Source organism: Bos javanicus, chromosome 22, assembly GCF_032452875.1.
Source record: "Bos javanicus breed banteng chromosome 22, ARS-OSU_banteng_1.0, whole genome shotgun sequence".
Lineage (NCBI taxonomy): Eukaryota > Metazoa > Chordata > Mammalia > Artiodactyla > Bovidae > Bos > Bos javanicus.
Genome location: NC_083889.1, coordinates 38,894,879 through 38,912,721, shown reverse-complemented (window position 1 = coordinate 38,912,721; position 17,843 = coordinate 38,894,879). Strand labels below are relative to the sequence as shown.

Sequence of the window (17,843 nt, the reverse complement as noted above, 5' to 3'; positions counted from 1 at the left end):
GGGGGGTAGAAGCCAGGGAGGCTGCTCAGCATCCTTCAGTACACAGGCCAGCACACCCACAACCAAGAACTATCTGGCTTGAAAAGTCAGTAGTGCCGAAAGTGAGAACCTCTGCTCTCTAAGGACCTCTTACAAGCTACAAATCATACAATAAAATCATTTCATTGGTTACCATCAAGACTTCTGAAAGACGAAAAAGAAGATATCACACTGCACCCCAGAGAGGGTGAAAACTATTTCATAAACTTTTGTTGTTGTGTGTGTATGCATAAATACATACTGGGTTGTAATATAAAATGTGCTTCCTATTGTGAGTGATAGGCACATAAGACAGTCACTGATCTTACCGGTACTTCTCAAACGTTAAATCAACAGAGGATCTTGTTAAAATGTAGATTCAGATCTGATTCAACTGGGGTTGGGCTGCAATTCTGTACTCCCAGAGGAGACAGATGCTGATGGTCCATAGAACCACACTTTGAATAATAAGAACCTAGATGATATTTAAAATCCATTCATTAAAAAATTTTAGGGCGAGCAATTATGACTTACACATCAAGAGACAGTGAAATTTTATGATAGTAACCTCTACAGAGCACTGCAAGAAGGGAAGTATTTGGGGATTTAGTACATCTCGTATCTTGAAACTCAATGTGATAATATTTGTTCCACAAAATGTGCCTTGGCTACTGTGTGTGTGCCTGTATGTATGGTGTGTGTGTGTGTGCATGCATGTACACGTGTGAGTCTGTCACTTACTGCCTCCATGCCGTAAGTCTGCCATAAGAAAAAAACAAACCTTTTCTAAGACACAAAAGAAATTGTGTGGGTCATGTTAGCAAGGATACTGTGACCTTAATGTAACAGAGCAATCAGCTTGGCTTCTTAGAATGACTATTGGAACATTCTCCGCTGGAAAAGAAAACAAATTGACTGTATTCACCAAATGTCTCTTGGAACACAGAAAGCTGTTCTGATAAAGATACTTAGCAAAACTCTTTGGTAGGTGCAAGCTCCAGGAAAAATCCAAGACTGGTTTTATGTCAGGTTTGCCTGAAAGTAAACGAACTCTATTTCTATGAATGGCTTCAGAGACAACATCTAGATCAGAAAGAACTACTTGAAGACATGCCCTGAAATATAAATCTGTAAGAATAATGCTAACAAAAAATAAATACTTCCTTTTGGATAGTAACAGCCCATTTGATACAATTAATCCAAATAATCCAAATCTATTAATGCCTCCTTATCTTTTCTGCATGCACTACTGTTGAAACCTCAGGCATGGAAAGAAGCCTGTGGAACAGACATGTGTTTCTATACCTAAGATTCGAAATGCAAAATAACTGCTATCCTTTACTAGTTATTTTGAAGGATATGTATTTGAAAATAAGATTCACTGCCATAGGGCATCAGAGGCATGAAAACATTCTTCTTTCCATCCCCTCCCATTCTAGTAGAGCTTGCTTTCCATCATGTCAAAGATCACCATTATTCATGCCTTACTCTTTGGGCTTAATATCTGAATAAAACTGCCAATATTCCAACAAGGGCAGAACTAAGTTTTCTTCACCTTAACAGTGGAGCAAATAGCACATCTGCTAAAAGCAGATTTACATGATGGGAACCAGGGAAGTCATGAAGACACTGGGTCTTTAGGGAGCACTGGATAAAAGTCATGAAAGTGAACTGTTTTCTAATTCCAGCTTGCAATGGTCCCAAGTCTGAGGTTCACTGCAAGAACTCAAACCCTAATCATATGTGTGTGTGTGTGTTTGTATTTTATATTCCTTATAATGTTACAAATCAAGGTAGATGGACAGGTTTTCCACTTTTCAATTCCCTCTGACTCTGTGTTCTGTTTCCACATTCTACTTGGGAAATGATACTTGGCCCAGGACATGCCTGAACTGCCAGAGTTTACTTTGGGATTCATGATCAGGTGGAAAAAAAAATTAGTAATCTTTCCTTTCCTATATTTCCTGATTCATTTTGGATCTGTTTTCCTGTTCAAGTATATATAATCACACAGATTCTCAAGGATACCCTAGGAGCCTGGAGAAAACACTCTTTAGCCTCATCACTGAGGATGATGAGGTTGAGGTCATAGTTCAATTAAAGCTGGATCTGAGGAGTATTGAAAAGCTCAGCTTCAGACTGATTTGAAGGGCTTAATTTCAGATTGATAACCTCAGAGAAAATCCTAGCAGAATTAACAAAGAACCCTTACAAACGATGTGAGGTGGGGAGTGGGGAAGGCCAGTCTAAGTACCCAGTCCAAGAGCAGTTACAGTGAGACGAGGAACACTGAACTGGGACCTCAGATTTCCTTCTTCAGCTCAGATACCTGTGCCTTAGTGCAGGAAATAAAATCACCATAGCTCTTCATGTGGGCAACTTGTTCCTGACCTCTGTGAAGTCCTTGCGGTTTAGCTTTTTCTTTATTTTAAAACTAGCTTCAGAAATTTTCCTTACATACAGAGAACAGCTTTAAAAAAAAAAAAACAAAACCCTGGTTGAATTATGCTGAGTTACTAATTATGTCCAAAAGAGCTACTTGGTTGAATTCAGCTAGATATATATTTTTTTCTCCTTAAATTAGTTCTATGTTTAGATAGTAATAAACTCCTCCAGTCTGCAGAACAATTGGCACGACGGTCCCTTTAAGTCAGGATCATGAAAAAAGGGCCAGCACTGGTAAAAAAGAAATTGAACGTGCATCTCCACCAGAAACAACGTGTGGCCCTGAATCACAGCCTGGGTTGCACACACCAACTATAAAGAATATTTTGGGGACAAGTGGGAAATTCTGAATATGGACAGTGAATTAGATGAACACTTACTGACACTGAAAATCAAGACCACCAACTTAAAAATAGCAAATTTTCCTCACTTACTTTGGTTAAAAGTATATCATATACATAAACAGAAAAAGAATCAAAGAATAAACACTGCCTGCTGGACATGTAACATTTTATTTTTGCTTAGCTGTATTCTCTAAATGTCTAAAATGTACATTCGTTTCCTCTGTAATAATAAAAGGTATAGTCACTCCTTCCTATCCTTCCCTTCCCCAATCAGAAGGTCAATTACAAGTTATTTGCCAACATACTGTCGCTTTGTTTAGGGGGTAGGGCTAGGCCATTTCAGAGTCAATGGAATGAACAGATAGTTCTATGAGATGATGATGATGATAAAAGACTTGTCAAATTTTTAACTATGCCAGTCTATATTCATTATGTTCTTCAGTCCGCAAAACAACTGTTAAGAAGTCAGTTTCTTCATAGGTGAGAAAACTGAGGCTCAGAGAGGTTAACTAGTCAACCCGAAGTTAAATAGCTAAGAAGTGGCAAAAACAGAACCCCTTCTCCTGTCTGGCTTACGTCAAAGCCCCAGCCCTGATCACCATTCTTCTACCTGCTTCAGAACTATGTTACCAAAGGTACCAGGCGACTCTACATCCTGTAATTCTAAGCAAGTTTGAAGTTAATGCCTGCAAGTGATGGCACGATTCTTACAGCACCTTCACACGGATGTGGGGTTTTGTTTAACAAGAAAAAAAGATGCCTGGGAAAAGCCTTTCCCCTTCAGGGATGATGATGATGTGATAATGGTGGTGGTGGCGGCTGACACTTACCAAAGGCTTCCTGAGCCTGATGCTGGCAGGAGTGCCCGGTGCTTTACCCTCAAACCACTCCACAAGAAGGTTCTTCTGCTTATTATCATCTCTTACACAGATGAATCAGCTGAAACTCTGAGAGATTAAGTACCTTGTTCATGGTCACCCAGCTTGTGAGGATCAAGGGTGAATTCTGAAGGCTCCAGAAGACAGGCCCAGGCTCACTACCCAAGAACTCCCATGAAGGGGCAGCCAAGCCGGCTTCTTGCTTCTAGCGGAGATAACTCACTGTCTCAATGTCTTGAATGCCATATGCCTTGATTTTCTTTAATCAGCCCTTAGAACCACAACCTATTCTATTAGTGAATCTTGTATGCTTCTCCCCACTTTTGTTCTTTTGGAGGTAACTTCCCTCTGCGGCATAGCTGGCCACACACCTGACAGATATCACCTAAGAACATAATGTTTCTCTTGCTGCCTGGTCTTCTGTACACTTCCTTCCTCCAGCAGAATGGCTCCTACTTTGATTGATACATGTTCACTTAGGTTGTGCTTTTGTAATTTAATCAGGTTATCTGTGGCATCTTATATAAATAAATACAGCAAATATATTTTAATAGGCAGGGGTTTCAGTTTTCAAATTACCCCTTTAAAGGGACATATTCACACTCAATTACTGGGCTGACACATAAAGTGGACAAATACATGATTTGATAATGGAACAGCAAATTAAAATCCGTGAAAGGCAGAGAATACGGGGCGGCGGCCCCAAACGAACCTGACTGCGCTGCCTGATTAAGTACTTAGGAGGCGGTGTGGTGAGGGGGCCCTTTCCTGATCTGATAACTGCCACGGAGAAGCCAAATGCAGAGTCAATCTGCAAATACTTAATCCTCCAGAAGGCAGATTAAGTGTATAATTGACCTATATAATCCACGTATCATCTCCCGTCCAGTGTTCCCTAGGCCTGGTTCACGGTGACACGGGGGCCCGAGGAAGGCAGTGTGCATGCAGCGTTACCCCCAATGTGGATGCCATCCAAGTCTGAGATGGCTTTTTAATCACTCATCTCCGAGCCTGTGAGGTTTAAGCAGATGAATTCACCCTAAGCACATCTCTTTTAATCCCGATTTTCTTCTCAGTCTGTGTCTTCAAGAAGTACAAGGAGGAAAGAAAATAAATTAATTTTTGTTTAGACCTTGAAATCTTAGGTGCTTCTCTTGATGATCTGATCTCTAATTTCCAAAACCATGTTTTTGTTTCGGGGCAAATGGTGAATTAATCACCAGAGGAGGTGGGGGGAGGCTATCTGCATGAATAATGGACACTCAAGCTTTAAATCTCTGTCTTCGAGTTATTTCTTGGCTGTGCTTTCCTTTTCAAGCTGCTGCTTCAGGAATATGGAGATTATTCATCTCCATGTTTTATATTTTCTTTAAAAGTCAGCAATAATTTTCAAAGAGGCCAAGCTCTCACTTGAGTCTGACAGTAATCAATTCTCTTTTCAGAATTCAGCATCTTCAATATAATTTAGATTCCCTATGATTGTACATATCAGCATATTTGCTTGCTCTAAACCTCTGCATCTTCCCCCACCTCCCAAATATTATAAACTGTTATTTTGAGCAATTAGAACTGGTTCACAATGGATCACTATTTTTTTAGCAAAAAAAAAAAAATTACAAACATGCAGATGAAAAAATGTATAGCTACATATCTGAAACACCAAGAAAAACAGTTTGAGGATTCTTCTCCTGTCAGCACTTAATTTTGAACCGATTAGTGTTTTTTTGTGTGTGTGTGTGTGCATGACTAAAAAGGTTGTTAGCATTTTATAGGAGGACTATATGAATCAGTGATTAATAAACAGGGAAACTTCCACTGCATTGAAAAGACTTGGTGAGACAATATTATGCTTGACTGTATTTCTTCAATCAACCTAGAAAATGCCTGTTTAAAAAAAAAAATTTTGGCGAAGATGAATTTGGAAAGCTGTTCTTAAGTTACATAATAAAATAGATAAAAATGCAGAACATTAAATATAGAGCCCCAAATGCTATGCCGATAATCTCCCACAAACACCCAATTCCAGCCAGAAGTACAATGACGAGGAAAAGAAAAACCCCAGCTCAGACAGAGACAGAGAGAGAGAACGCGGAGATCGGTGCTTGGGTAAAATGGAAGATGCACTCATTAAATGACTGGGTATTAGTCTAAACATTCTCAGGAACAGATACACACTAAAGCCATCCAGACTCTTCCACAAGGTACCCTCAGAGACGGAAAAAAAAAAAAAAAGAATGAAAATAATCCTGAATAATAAGAACTTAAAGGACTTCCCAGGTAAATCAAACTGAGACTTTGAAACACCGTTAAAAATACAACGGGAACTCTGAGAACACTCCTTGGAATGACAGATGCCAGCAGGAACTAAAAAACAGAGAATGACACAATAATCAAAATCAACAACCTCCAAACAGCAAACAATCTCGGAGATACATATTTTCCTCATTCAAAATGCTAATGTTCTATTATTCATTTTTGCCATTTATCAAAATGCAACAATTTGGAAGAGACACCTCTCAGATCAACAAGTTTTTCTCAGTAGCTTTCTGCCAATTGTTTAGAAACCCGCCCCAGGACCACTATCATTAAGAATGAAGTTGAAAGGGTAAGTCCACTGTAGCAAGAAATGGAGGTTTTACAGACACCCTTTTTGCCTCAATATTCCGATTCCCTTGTGTAGCTTAGTAGACAATGAGGGCCTTCCAGAGCATATATGTAAAGAAATAAACATCCTACTTGAGGAAACAGAAGCCGAAGATAATCAAACATGTTGGTAATCTGATGTTTTGCTGCTAGATTATAGAAAAACAGTAAGTACTGAATTAAATTACTGGGGCTGCATGGTAATGAAGCTTCTTGAGAAGCTCTGGGTTTTATCGAATGACAAATGTTTTAAAATCATGACAGATTCAAGAACTTTTCCTGCACGACATCAGTTAGGTTGCCTAGCACCAATATTCTGTAAATTAGGGGAGCAGGTTATTTGGGAAGTAAGGAAGTAAATGGCACAGAAATTTGCTATCTTGAAATAAAACTGCTGAAAAATTTTTTTCCACAGGGGTGGGAGTGATGTTCAGTGAATGATTGTAATGGTTAAGTTTTAAACTCTGATATTCAGGGAAGTGCAATTAAGATTCCTTTGGAAAAACAGAATTAGGACAACGGGAGATTAAATTGTGGGGATTTTGATAATATTACTGATGCCATTTTGTGCTGGTCAGTTTGTAATTCCACAAGGGATTTGACATACTTGTGAATTTTTGAATAACTCTAAACATAATTTGCATCCCAAGAAACATACTCTGTGTATTGTTTCTTTTCATTATTAATTCACACCAATGACCAGAGGGCTTGAATTTGCCTCTGTTCTTCAACAGTTGGGCAAGTCCAGTTTACCATCTGTGCTGGCCAAAGCTACAACCGTACTTTTAAAATCAAGATCCAGTTGTACTTTCCCTTTAAAAAAGCCCCAGAAAAGGACAATCTGCCTTGCTGCCTTTGACAAAGCCACCTTAAAAACATTTTTTCCCCACCGTGCACGATTTCTAATTAAAAAAAAAATCAGGAGGAAAAACTGGGTTATTTGTCAATGAAATAATAGGCTAAACTGTGGATTCAACATGAAATTCAGTACTAGATATCTGAAAGTTTTGGAGAGCACTGGGTTATTCACACACACACTCACACAGAAACACGCACACGAGAGCCACACAAAACTGAGAATTAGAAGATACTGATCAAAGAAAAGAAAAAAAAGGCAACCTAGGCATTGAAAAGAACAACCCCACAGGCTTCCTGAACATTTGTGGCTTGGAATTTCATTCAGCGGAGATGGGCAGAGAGTCCACACTCCAAAACGCAGACCCAAGGGTGCTGCCTGACTGTTTTCAATGCCTATTGGCTGGGTGATCGGGCCCCAGACACTCCGGGCTTGGTACTTTCATAAAGGCACGCATGCAGAGAAGGGAGAGGACCCGCCAGTGAGCTTTATGCATGTATGAGGCATTCTCAGTGGATGTGGGCCATGCTAGAAGATGTACACAGGAAGATTATTTGATTCTAATTCATGCCACTTGATACAATGTGATAAAACATTTGACATGAGAGATAAGTTCCATTTTAATCTGAGAGAGGACGGGTGGGAATTAAAAAGTAAGAAGGGTTTTCTCGAAAAAAGGTGATGCAGAGGAAAGAGCGATATTGAACACAGAAAGGGGATGATTAGAAATGAGAAAAAAAAAAAAAAAGACAGGAGCCTTTTCAACACACGAGGAAAGCAAATGAGCTGGAAGACAAAGCGCAGAAAAGTCAGGAGCTGCAGATTCTTAAGCGGTGCCAACAATGAGCTCACTTAGCCATGGAACAAAAACACGCACATACACACACACACACACAAACTCGATGTAAATTGCTGAACACAATCGCAGAAAAAATACAGAAACACGGATTCCATAGTAGACCAAAACATTAATGTTCGAGCTGGCACTCAAAATACGGAAACCTGGACAGGAGGAGCTCACGCTTCACAAGACAGGAGCAGGCTGTACAATTAGAGCCACACGGAGACAAGTACGCCGGCTTCCATGCACTCTGGCCGGGTCTACACTGGCAAATTCGGTGGGAACTTGAAACAAAATATCTGGCTAAATCAGGCAGCCCCATCTGCTTTGGCCTGAAAGAGGCAGAAAATTTGAGACCGAAGCAGATTCCTTTTTATTTTTTGCTTTTGACCTCAGTAGTTTGCTTTGAGAGTGCAGATGTAGTCACAGTGGAAGTAAGTTTACTTGATAACTAGTACCCCTCAGAAATGTGTTCTCTGAACTTCAAGCCAGGTCTGGCAGCCTGATGTAACTGCTCTTTATACCCCTGCTTCTTTTTCCAAATTTTTAAGTGGGTGGGGTGGGAGAGGTGGGGAAGGGACACCCCGGTTTAGAACAGCAAAAGAACAAGTAACTAACATTAACTGTTTGCCAAAACCCAGGGTTAGCTAAAGATTTCTAGTCTTCCAGAAACGCAATCATCTTTGAAGTGATAACGATGCTACGTTTCCTGCAACAGCTGCATGCCACAGCTGTGAACCACCCTCAGGAGAGGGGCCAGTCGCAGTCTCCCAGACGGCAGGGAGCATCTCCCTAAAGCAGGGCTGGGTTGCAAGAAGGGGAACCATGACCCAGGAAGGTCTTTGCCAGTTAGAGGAAGCTGCCACCTCACAAGCTTCGTGCAGGGAGGAGCCGGCTTGTGCGAGGCTGTGTGCCGCGCTATGTATCACACAGGTGGGGACTGAGACACGGCCACGCGAGGGAGGGTTGGGGACAGACACAGGACAGATAAGAGCCTAAGGCGGAGGGGAAGGAAAAGATTAAGTTTGCATCAGGACCAATCCATTTTCTCAAAATGTGACTTATCCTCCTGTCTCTTTATTTTGTCACATTTTGGAGGGTCTCCTCCTTGGCCTTCAAGGAGGAGAAGGCATTTACTTACATCAAATAACCTTTCTATATACATCTCCTCATTGACCTTATCACGAAGGACATCCTGAGAGTGGCGGACGAAAGTCACGTACGCATCGGCCACGTCCATCCCAGGTTTCTGCAAAGAAACAGGAGAACGTGAACATGGAATTCTCAGACAGTGGCTCTATCTCGACTACCCCTGCATACTCTGCCCACTTCACCCTGCCTGGACCCCCAGCACTTCCCCTGGAGTTTGAAGCTCTCCCCTAGAGCCGGGAGCTGTCTGGAGCACACGGTATCCAGAGGCTCCACCATAAACAGCATCACTATCCACAGCCTGGACAGAAATTCCAGGAACTGAAACTGATATTAAAATCTCCAGCTCTTTCTAGAAATTCAACCTGGCAGGCTGAATGAGATTGCAGGGTCGTACAGGTTTTTTTTCCCCCTATTTTTAATTTTTTTTTCTGGCAAATATACTCTAATGGATAAATCTTCACCAGATAACCCAGAGATATTCTCTGGTTTTTCTTTTGGTTGAAAGCTCCATCAAAAAATACTCAAAAATACTCTATCTTCCACTGTCTGTCCTTAAATAATATTAGAAAAATGACAGCTTTCCCTGATCCCCTCAATTTAAAACACTGAGGATATGACAAGTAAAAAAATTCTATTTCAATCTATACCACCTCCTACCCAAGTCATATTGTGGGGGTAGTTTAACCTGAGTATATAGTGAGTATTTCCTTATTACTTTACTCAAAGGAGACATTCAACCAATTGTCTTTGCTTCCTGGTATAGCTTTAGAGTCCAAGGATTCAAAAAGATGGGGAGGGGGAAGGATTAGACTTTTAAATAAATTAGACGTTCTGGAAAGGTAAGCAGGTGGTCTCATTCAGTGGTTACAAAATCATTTATGGTAAGAAAAACTAAACTAAGAATGCATACTGCTTGAGATGTCACAATCAAAGTTATCTCCAAAGAAACCTATTAAAACACTGTAATATGGGTCATTAGGAGAGCTGCCACAAACCCCTTAAATTTCCACAGTCGATATGCATGTTTGCTAATAACTAAAAAGAGTAGTTTTCATTACTGTGACTTTACCTTAGATCACAAAGTATCATTTCTCTACCAGACGTGACTGTCAGGCACTGCAAATTGAAGTTAGTTAACACTTCTGTGTAATTTCCAGGGTGAAAATGAGGAAGGTTTGGAAACAGTAGGACTGTATTTTTTTTTTTTTATTTCCTGATACAAAGCAAACAATTATCAAGCAAAGGGCCAATGCCTGGCCCCTGGGATGCTAGTAACATTTCTTAACACCTGCTGAAACAATGACAAGGTATTAATTTGAAAAACAATGAGGACAACTCAAAGCGGCAGTAGTCAACTGCTACACTTTCAAGCAGTTTTCAGCGAATGGATTGAGCAGGTTGTGTGATGGTCCTATAAATTGTTGCAGTTTTATGATACGAAACCATAGAGGTCCTCCAATGAGATGGAAGTGATAGCTATCAGTTCTAAGCTGGCAACTCTCTCCTCCACTCCCTTTGGCAGCCGCACATCACAGGGCGTCCTCAGCGGGGATGGGCACCCCTTCCTGGGGCACTTGAGAAACTTATTATTGTTTCCATTTCTTCCCTGGTGATATTTGTGGCAGATGTTGACTTTTCCTGGATGCAGACAGCCATCTTAGAGCTAAGATTCAAAGCCAAATTCAGCAGACCTATTTGTAACCACAACAGCGATCTACAATAACGGTTATTTTCACCCCTCCTTCTCTTTTCACTAAATTGCTGTCCTCAAAGGGGCTTTTCATTTATGCTTTGAAAATGCATATAAAAACTTTGAAAATAAATATTAGTGCAGTTCAGCTCACCCAGGTAGTTAAAAAAACTGAGTTTTTGACTGAGCTTTTATTTTTCTTCATAGCACTCACCAATATCTGACACTGTATAATCTATTTAATTGCTTTTTGTTTTCTCCTATTTAGCACATAAGGTCCATGAATACAGGGACCTTATCTGATCTATTTTTTTTTATTGTATCCTCAGCACAGAAATGATGGCACATGGTATGTGTTCACTAAATATTTCCCAAATGAACAAAACCATGAATGAATAAGTCTCTGTTGCACCTCCTTATTTAACTACTCAGTCACACTACATGTATTTTTATTTGATCCCCTACACAATGGAGCTTTTGAAAGTCATTTCAACTTCTCTGGGCTTTGGTTATAACCATCTGTAAAATGGGATTAATAATAGCTCCCCTACTTACCTTCAAGGATTATTACTATCACCAGCTAAAATAATGAAGTTAAACTGCCTCAAAGGCCATAAATTGCTATTTAAACATGAGCCTTTATGATTCTCGCCCCCGCATCCCCCACAAGATTATATCACTTCATGACCTTACCTACCTTTGGAATCTACTTTGGAACCAAGAAGAAAAAAGTTGCTTCAGAGAAACCAGTGTCAAAAAAAAAAGACCAAGTCTGCATGAAAATGTGTTTTCTCAAAGTCCTCTGGTCCCCACGTTTTTGACCAGCTATTTGTCCAATTCTGACAAGCCTGTTTTCCATCCTTTGGTGGACCAGGAAGGATGATGAGGGGACTTATTTGAAACAGAGGTGCTGACAGACATTATTACCTTTCCTGATACCCTTAGCTCTTGGGAGAAGGCTGCCAAACTGGAGCATCAGACATGTAGACTCAGCATACACTGAGGTTTGGGGCTGTGAAGGGCTACGTCTTGGGAAGTCGTTGGGGGAGCAGGTCACTAAATGGCCACTGGGGATCCCTGGTCACAGGGAAAAGGTACGAGTACTGTCAGTTCCCGTTTAAAAAGGTAGAGAAGGTTGTGCAACACATTCTAAGCAGGTTTTCAACCAAAATGGTTACACTTGTAACTGTTCAGTGACCAACAAGCTAACTTGTAGTTATAGATGAAAAATATTCTTGAACAACTGATGTTATTAGATAAATGAAGCTTCCCTTGTGGCTCAGCTGGTAAAGAATCAGCCTGTGATGCGGGAGACCTGGGTTTGATCCATGGGTTGGGAAGATCCCCTGGAGAAGGGAAAGGCCACCCACTCCAGTGTTCTGGCCTGGAGAATTCCATGGACTACAGTCCACGGTGTTGCAAAGAGCCAGACACAACTGAGCGACTTTCATTTCACTTTAAACCACATGGCTATCTAGTAACATGGGAAAAAATTACAGGATGGTTTTTAATATTTCACAATTGCATTGTTTATTTTAAATGTGCCTTGGACAGACTGACATCATGAGGTGTAGATTTTAAAAAATAATTAAACAAATAATGACTATATAAATCCCCATATAGTTAACTATAAATCCATGTATGGAAGACATAATTTGAAGAAGCCACTTGGTGGCTGGAAGAAATAGGACATTTTAATCATGGCGTGTTCCTCCCAGGATATTTCTCAGCTTGAGGGAAATGAATTCAAATTTCCAGCATCCTAAAGCCAACCCTAATTAGGAATGCAAATCTGCTCCGTACTGAAGGGTGGAACACTCCACCTAAGACAAAGAGATGTGCTTTGGGGATCGTGCAATGTTCTGAATGACTGGTAACAGCGCTTCCCTCTGTTAGTGTAGATAATTAAGAGACAAACGTCGACGGTAACTAAATACCAGTCCCCACAAGAAACTAAACCAACAAACCGTGTGCCAAAAACCTTACAGGCAACAGAGGTCAGCTCACCGGAACTAGAGACAACTTAAAAGATGATTTTATCTCTGAGTTCTTAAACCTGGCTGCAAATGAGAAGGATATGGGAAGCTTGAAAGATACTAATGCCTAGACGCCACACCCAGAGATTCTGCTTTAAGCTGTCAAGCAACCTCAGAGTGATACTTCTAAAAAAAAACTCCCTATGCTTCCAGTATAGAACAAAGGTCAATCACTGATTTAGCCACTGGATCCCAGAGTTGTGCAGAATACCAGAATCTAGTGGGCAGCTTCTTAAAGATCTCCAGGCTTCACCCCAGAGTGGCTGAGTCAGAATCTCCAGAGGCAAGGGGCTGGGAATCTCTACAGCAAAAACAACCAAAACAAACCAAAAAAACCTTGCCAACTATCACCTCTGCACATTCTGGTTTGGGGACTACTGATTTAATAGGTGATATTTGCTGGTGAGCTGGTAGACTCGCTCTTCAAGACAAAAACAATCAAACAAAACAACCAAGCTTGAAGTGTAGTGCTTGACAGTTTCGTGGTGTAAATACTCCCTCCAAGGCTGAGTTTGAGCTGCCAATGTGCCCTCAACTGAAGGCAGAGTTGGAAGCAAACACACACCATTGACTCTTGGGAGCCAGTGCCGGTGGCTCTACGTATCAAACCGCGAGCACTTAAATGTTCATGTACCCGTCAACTCGTCAGGTGACCACGGCAGCCACTGAACCTCCCCGCGCCTCAGTTTCCTCACTGTGAAACACGATGGTCCTATTACTCCCCTCCTAGGGCTGTTTTGAGAAGTAAATAATTATTGAGAAGTAAACTATTATTTACTCTGGGTGAACAGTGTATATATAGTACATGTGTATCCTGTACTAATGTTTTCTGGAAAATTATTTATTAAAACATTTGCTATAATATTATTGTCTGAGCCACCAGGGATTTGCTGCAAAATACTCTAAGGAAATTATTTTTAAAGTTTAGCTTTGTCCCCAAGGCATACTGATGGGTGAAATCATGGTGAAAGAGCACATTTGACATGCCAATCGTATTTTTTCTGATATTCATTAAAATAATTTCTCAGTTTTCCAAAAAAAGATGTTTGTCTATGCACTAAAGGAAATCATATCCAGCAGATGATGTAGTGTTTAAGAACTTGAAGGCTCAGCTGTGCCTCTTATGAACCGTGGGATCCTCAGCAAGCCAACCTAGCAGGGCCACCGTTTCCTCATCTTGAAGGGGGATTGTTGTGCAGGTTAAACGTAAACTGCTTCAAACAATGCCTCACACACGGAGGTTATTTATAAGGCTTGGTTGCAGTTTTTGTTCCTATGAGATTGTATATTGTGGATGGGAAGTGTACCACATTTGGGGACATACTGCATCACTTTCTCTGTCTCCTTAGGGGGAGGAAACTTGGCTAGCTGATTTTTGTTCCTTTTTGTGTCAACGTAGAAACCAGTTTGTCCTCATCTTGACAATAAATCTGAGCCTGGCTCATAGGAAGTACGTTGAGCCAAGTGACATTACCAAACTTGACTTTTTTTGACCTCTGCCCCCAATAATTTTAACTGCCTAATAATTTCAGTTGATAGAACCAACTGCCAGATCAATTTTTTTCCCCAAACATTTAGGTCCTGCCCACTGGTCACCTGTTTAAATCTCATTGGTGAGATCTCCCCTTTGCTTCGAGGTGAAACAGAAAACAGACTTCAGTTACCAGATCTTTGGGTTGCGGACTATCAACTCCCTTTCTATGACTGCTGAAGCCCAGGCTAGGCCAGGCTGGATGTCAACAATTCATCCCACCTCCTCCCTTGTGCAACAGAGCAGAACTATCTCCCCCACCCCACCCTTCTCCTGCTGCAGAAATAGCTAGAGAGTGTCCCATGTATGCGCCATGTAATCTGCACAGTGAATCTGTGACGTGCGTTTTTAATCCCTATTTTAAGGATGGAGAACCAGGCTCAGAAAACTTGAGTAGTCTGTTCCCTGTAGACTGGAAGTTTCTACTCTGGGGCTTTTGTGAAAAAACATTACTTCTCTCCTAGCTCCAGGTATGTGAGCTTTTTCTCTTCTCCATTATAAGGACTATCTACGTGAAGGAGTCGGGGGTCCCCCAGTGAGAAGTATTATATAAATTCAAAGCATAATTATTGATTGTACATTCTTTCATTAAACAAACAAAATATATGCTAATGTTAAACTCCCTCCAATTTTCCATTTTGCCATCCTTTGAGAAATAAGCCAATAAACCATTACACACTGAGCTTCCTGGGGAAATGAATTTAAATGTTAATATAAATCCTTTTAGAAAAAAACAAATTTTAACAAATAAGTATTTGAACAAGGAGGGTACTTAACCACGTTCAGAATGAGAAACGCTCAGTACAAGGCCCTTGGTGGCTGTTGAGATAAGCTCTTTAAATTTAATATTTTATAATAGACTCACACCTCTTTTGTTAGAAATGGAGAAACAGAATCATTTTCTTTTCCCCTTTATTGGAATATATTTAAATCTCTCCAATTTTACTTTGCTAATAGGCAGGCCCAAGTCGCTCTATAAATGTATCCTGATTTATCACAGGTAATCCCACACTCTAGCATTCATGTGTAGTACTTAACCTCAATTTAAATGTAAATTTTGGGCAACTTTGAGTGCTTTATCTGTGAACTTGGAGAGCTCTCTTCATTAATGAGGTCTGGACTAATTATAAGCAGTTTTGTAAGGTTTCTTTAAAACAATTGCAGAATTGACCCCAAAATGAACAAATTCTGAATTTGTTTTTAAAAAATGCTGGCATGTTTGTGCAAATTTCTAGCTCAACGCCCTACTCCCAAGGTGTGCACACAGGAGGGGAGGGGAGCCGGATGATAACAGAATGAAATATGCCAGAGAAACTAATGGAGATGGAAACGAAAGTGAACCGGGGTCACCCTCAAATACAATCTCTTTTTCCTGCTGAAAGAAACCATACCCTCTTCTCATCTCCAAACAATTTTACCAGGAAATATTCTTGCCTTCCTTTCTTCTGGTGATTCAAGTCAGGACTATACAATTTAGTGGCAACTAATGAAAAGGCACCATCAAAATTCTCATGAAAGCCAACCCCTCCCCCCATGAAAAACAGTTTTCAAATACTCACAGGCACATCCACGTATTTGGAAGCTGCCTTCACCTAAGGAGGAAAGGAGAGGATGGAAGTGAGGCTGGTGTTTATGTTTAGTTGTTCACAGCTCGATGCTGTATCACCATCAGAGTTAAAACAATCTGCTGGCAGACAGAGCTGACCAGGAAACACAAGAAAGGTACTAAAACAATAAAATCTGTTTGCTATTTTTTTCTCCAAGAGAGACCCACTGTTTTGGAGAGAAAAAGAGCGAGAGAGAGGGAGGGAGAGAAAAAGAGAAAGACAGCAAAGTTTTACTGACACACTGGACCTAGTGTGGGAGTTCTGCATTTTCCTCCCTCCCCTTTAAAAAACAATTATTATTTTGATGTGGACCATTTTTAAAGTCCTCATCACATTTTTTACAATATTGCTTTTGTTTTATGTTTGGATTTTTTGGCTGCAAGCCAAGTAGGATTTTAGCACCCTCCCCTCCCGCTGCACCCCAGTACTGGAATCACATTTACCCACATGTCTCCCAGGAAAACATCCAAGGGGGTATTTGTCCCTGTTGCTCTTTTCTCAAAGTCACTTCTTAAAATGTCAACTCTTAGGGTATATATAAAGTTAACCTTAAAAATGCATTCCAATCTACATTAGGTGCAGACAAATATTTTCTGATTCCACTTACACGAGATACCTAGAATAGTCAAATTCATAGAGTCAGAAAGTATACTCATAGATGCCAAGGGCTGGGGGGTGTGTGGGGTGGGAGACTGAGGACTTGGTGTTTAATGAGGAGAGAGTTTCAATTTAGGAAGGTGACAATTTTAGGAGATGGATAATGGTGAGAGTTGTACAACAATGTGAATGTACTTAGTGTCACTGAAGTGTACCATTAAATATGGTTAAAATAGTAGGTTTTATATTATGTGACTTTTACCACAATTAAAAACCTAAACAACAACAAAAAAGGAGAAATCAGTGAGCCAATGGGCAGAGTGGAAAGAGTTCAGGATTTGGAGTCAAAAGTTCTGTAAGTGACAGAACTGTTAATAGTTGACCTTCAGATCATCACTTTGGAGTCCCTTCTCCTAGGTTACTCAATTTCTAGAATAGGGTGACAGCACTGTGTACTTTGTAGGGTTGATAACCCACCTGATCAAGTGACAAAATGTATGAGAAAGTGTTTCGTAAATTTTGAAGGGTGGAATACACACTGATTAGTCAATTATTGAGAGGACAATGCGTCCTATCTCCTGAAATCACCAACACCCTAGACGATTCCCAGAGTATCCTGTTACAGATTCTCTGAGAACCCTACATTTTTTTTTCTTTGCAGCTCTGATCGCAACTGCAATTCAGTCATTTCTCTGCAATGTCTGTCTCCCACACAATGTCATGTCTTGCCCATAGCTGTCTCCTGTAACTCATTTGGTACCTGGCTTAGAAAGGGCACTCAGGGAAAATCTGTAGAAGGAAGAAGAAGCTAGTGACCAGTGCTGGCTTCAGGATGCTTAAGGGATAAGCAGACAAGATGGAGAAGTCACTGCAGGAGTCAGTCTGAAAGCCCAAAGGGTTGCATATAAAGCTGGGTACTTGCAAAGCATGGTGGGTGAAGGAGTGAACCCACTCTGGGCTGTTATGGGGAGTATGAGGAAAGCTTTCTAGATTTTGCATAATTAACATTTTGCTAAATGATTCTCAACCTGAACTATTTCCTCTTTATTCCTGTTCTAGAATTTAGTTTGAGCATGAGGGTGACTCTCCTTTCATGTCTCCTCTATGTACATTAACATTTAACATTTCTATAATATTTTTCACTTTGCAAAACATTTTCATGTATTGTTTCTTTTTTAAGCCAACCTGCAAAAGTGGGGAGAGCT

General features: G+C 40.5%; 1 protein-coding gene across 18 annotated transcripts in view; it reads right to left on the bottom strand.

Annotated features, from left to right (window-relative positions):
- The window catches only part of CADPS (calcium dependent secretion activator), a 471,340-nt gene that overhangs the window by 29,086 nt on the left and 424,411 nt on the right, over nt 1-17,843 (bottom strand). For all 18 annotated transcript variants that reach the window (XM_061396481.1, XM_061396488.1, XM_061396484.1 and 15 more), the window contains 2 exons: nt 15,994-16,026; nt 9,167-9,274 (listed from right to left, as the gene is read on the bottom strand). In XM_061396481.1, coding sequence (XP_061252465.1) covers nt 9,167-9,274; nt 15,994-16,026 — 141 coding nt within the window. The remainder of the gene's footprint in view (nt 1-9,166; nt 9,275-15,993; nt 16,027-17,843) is intronic.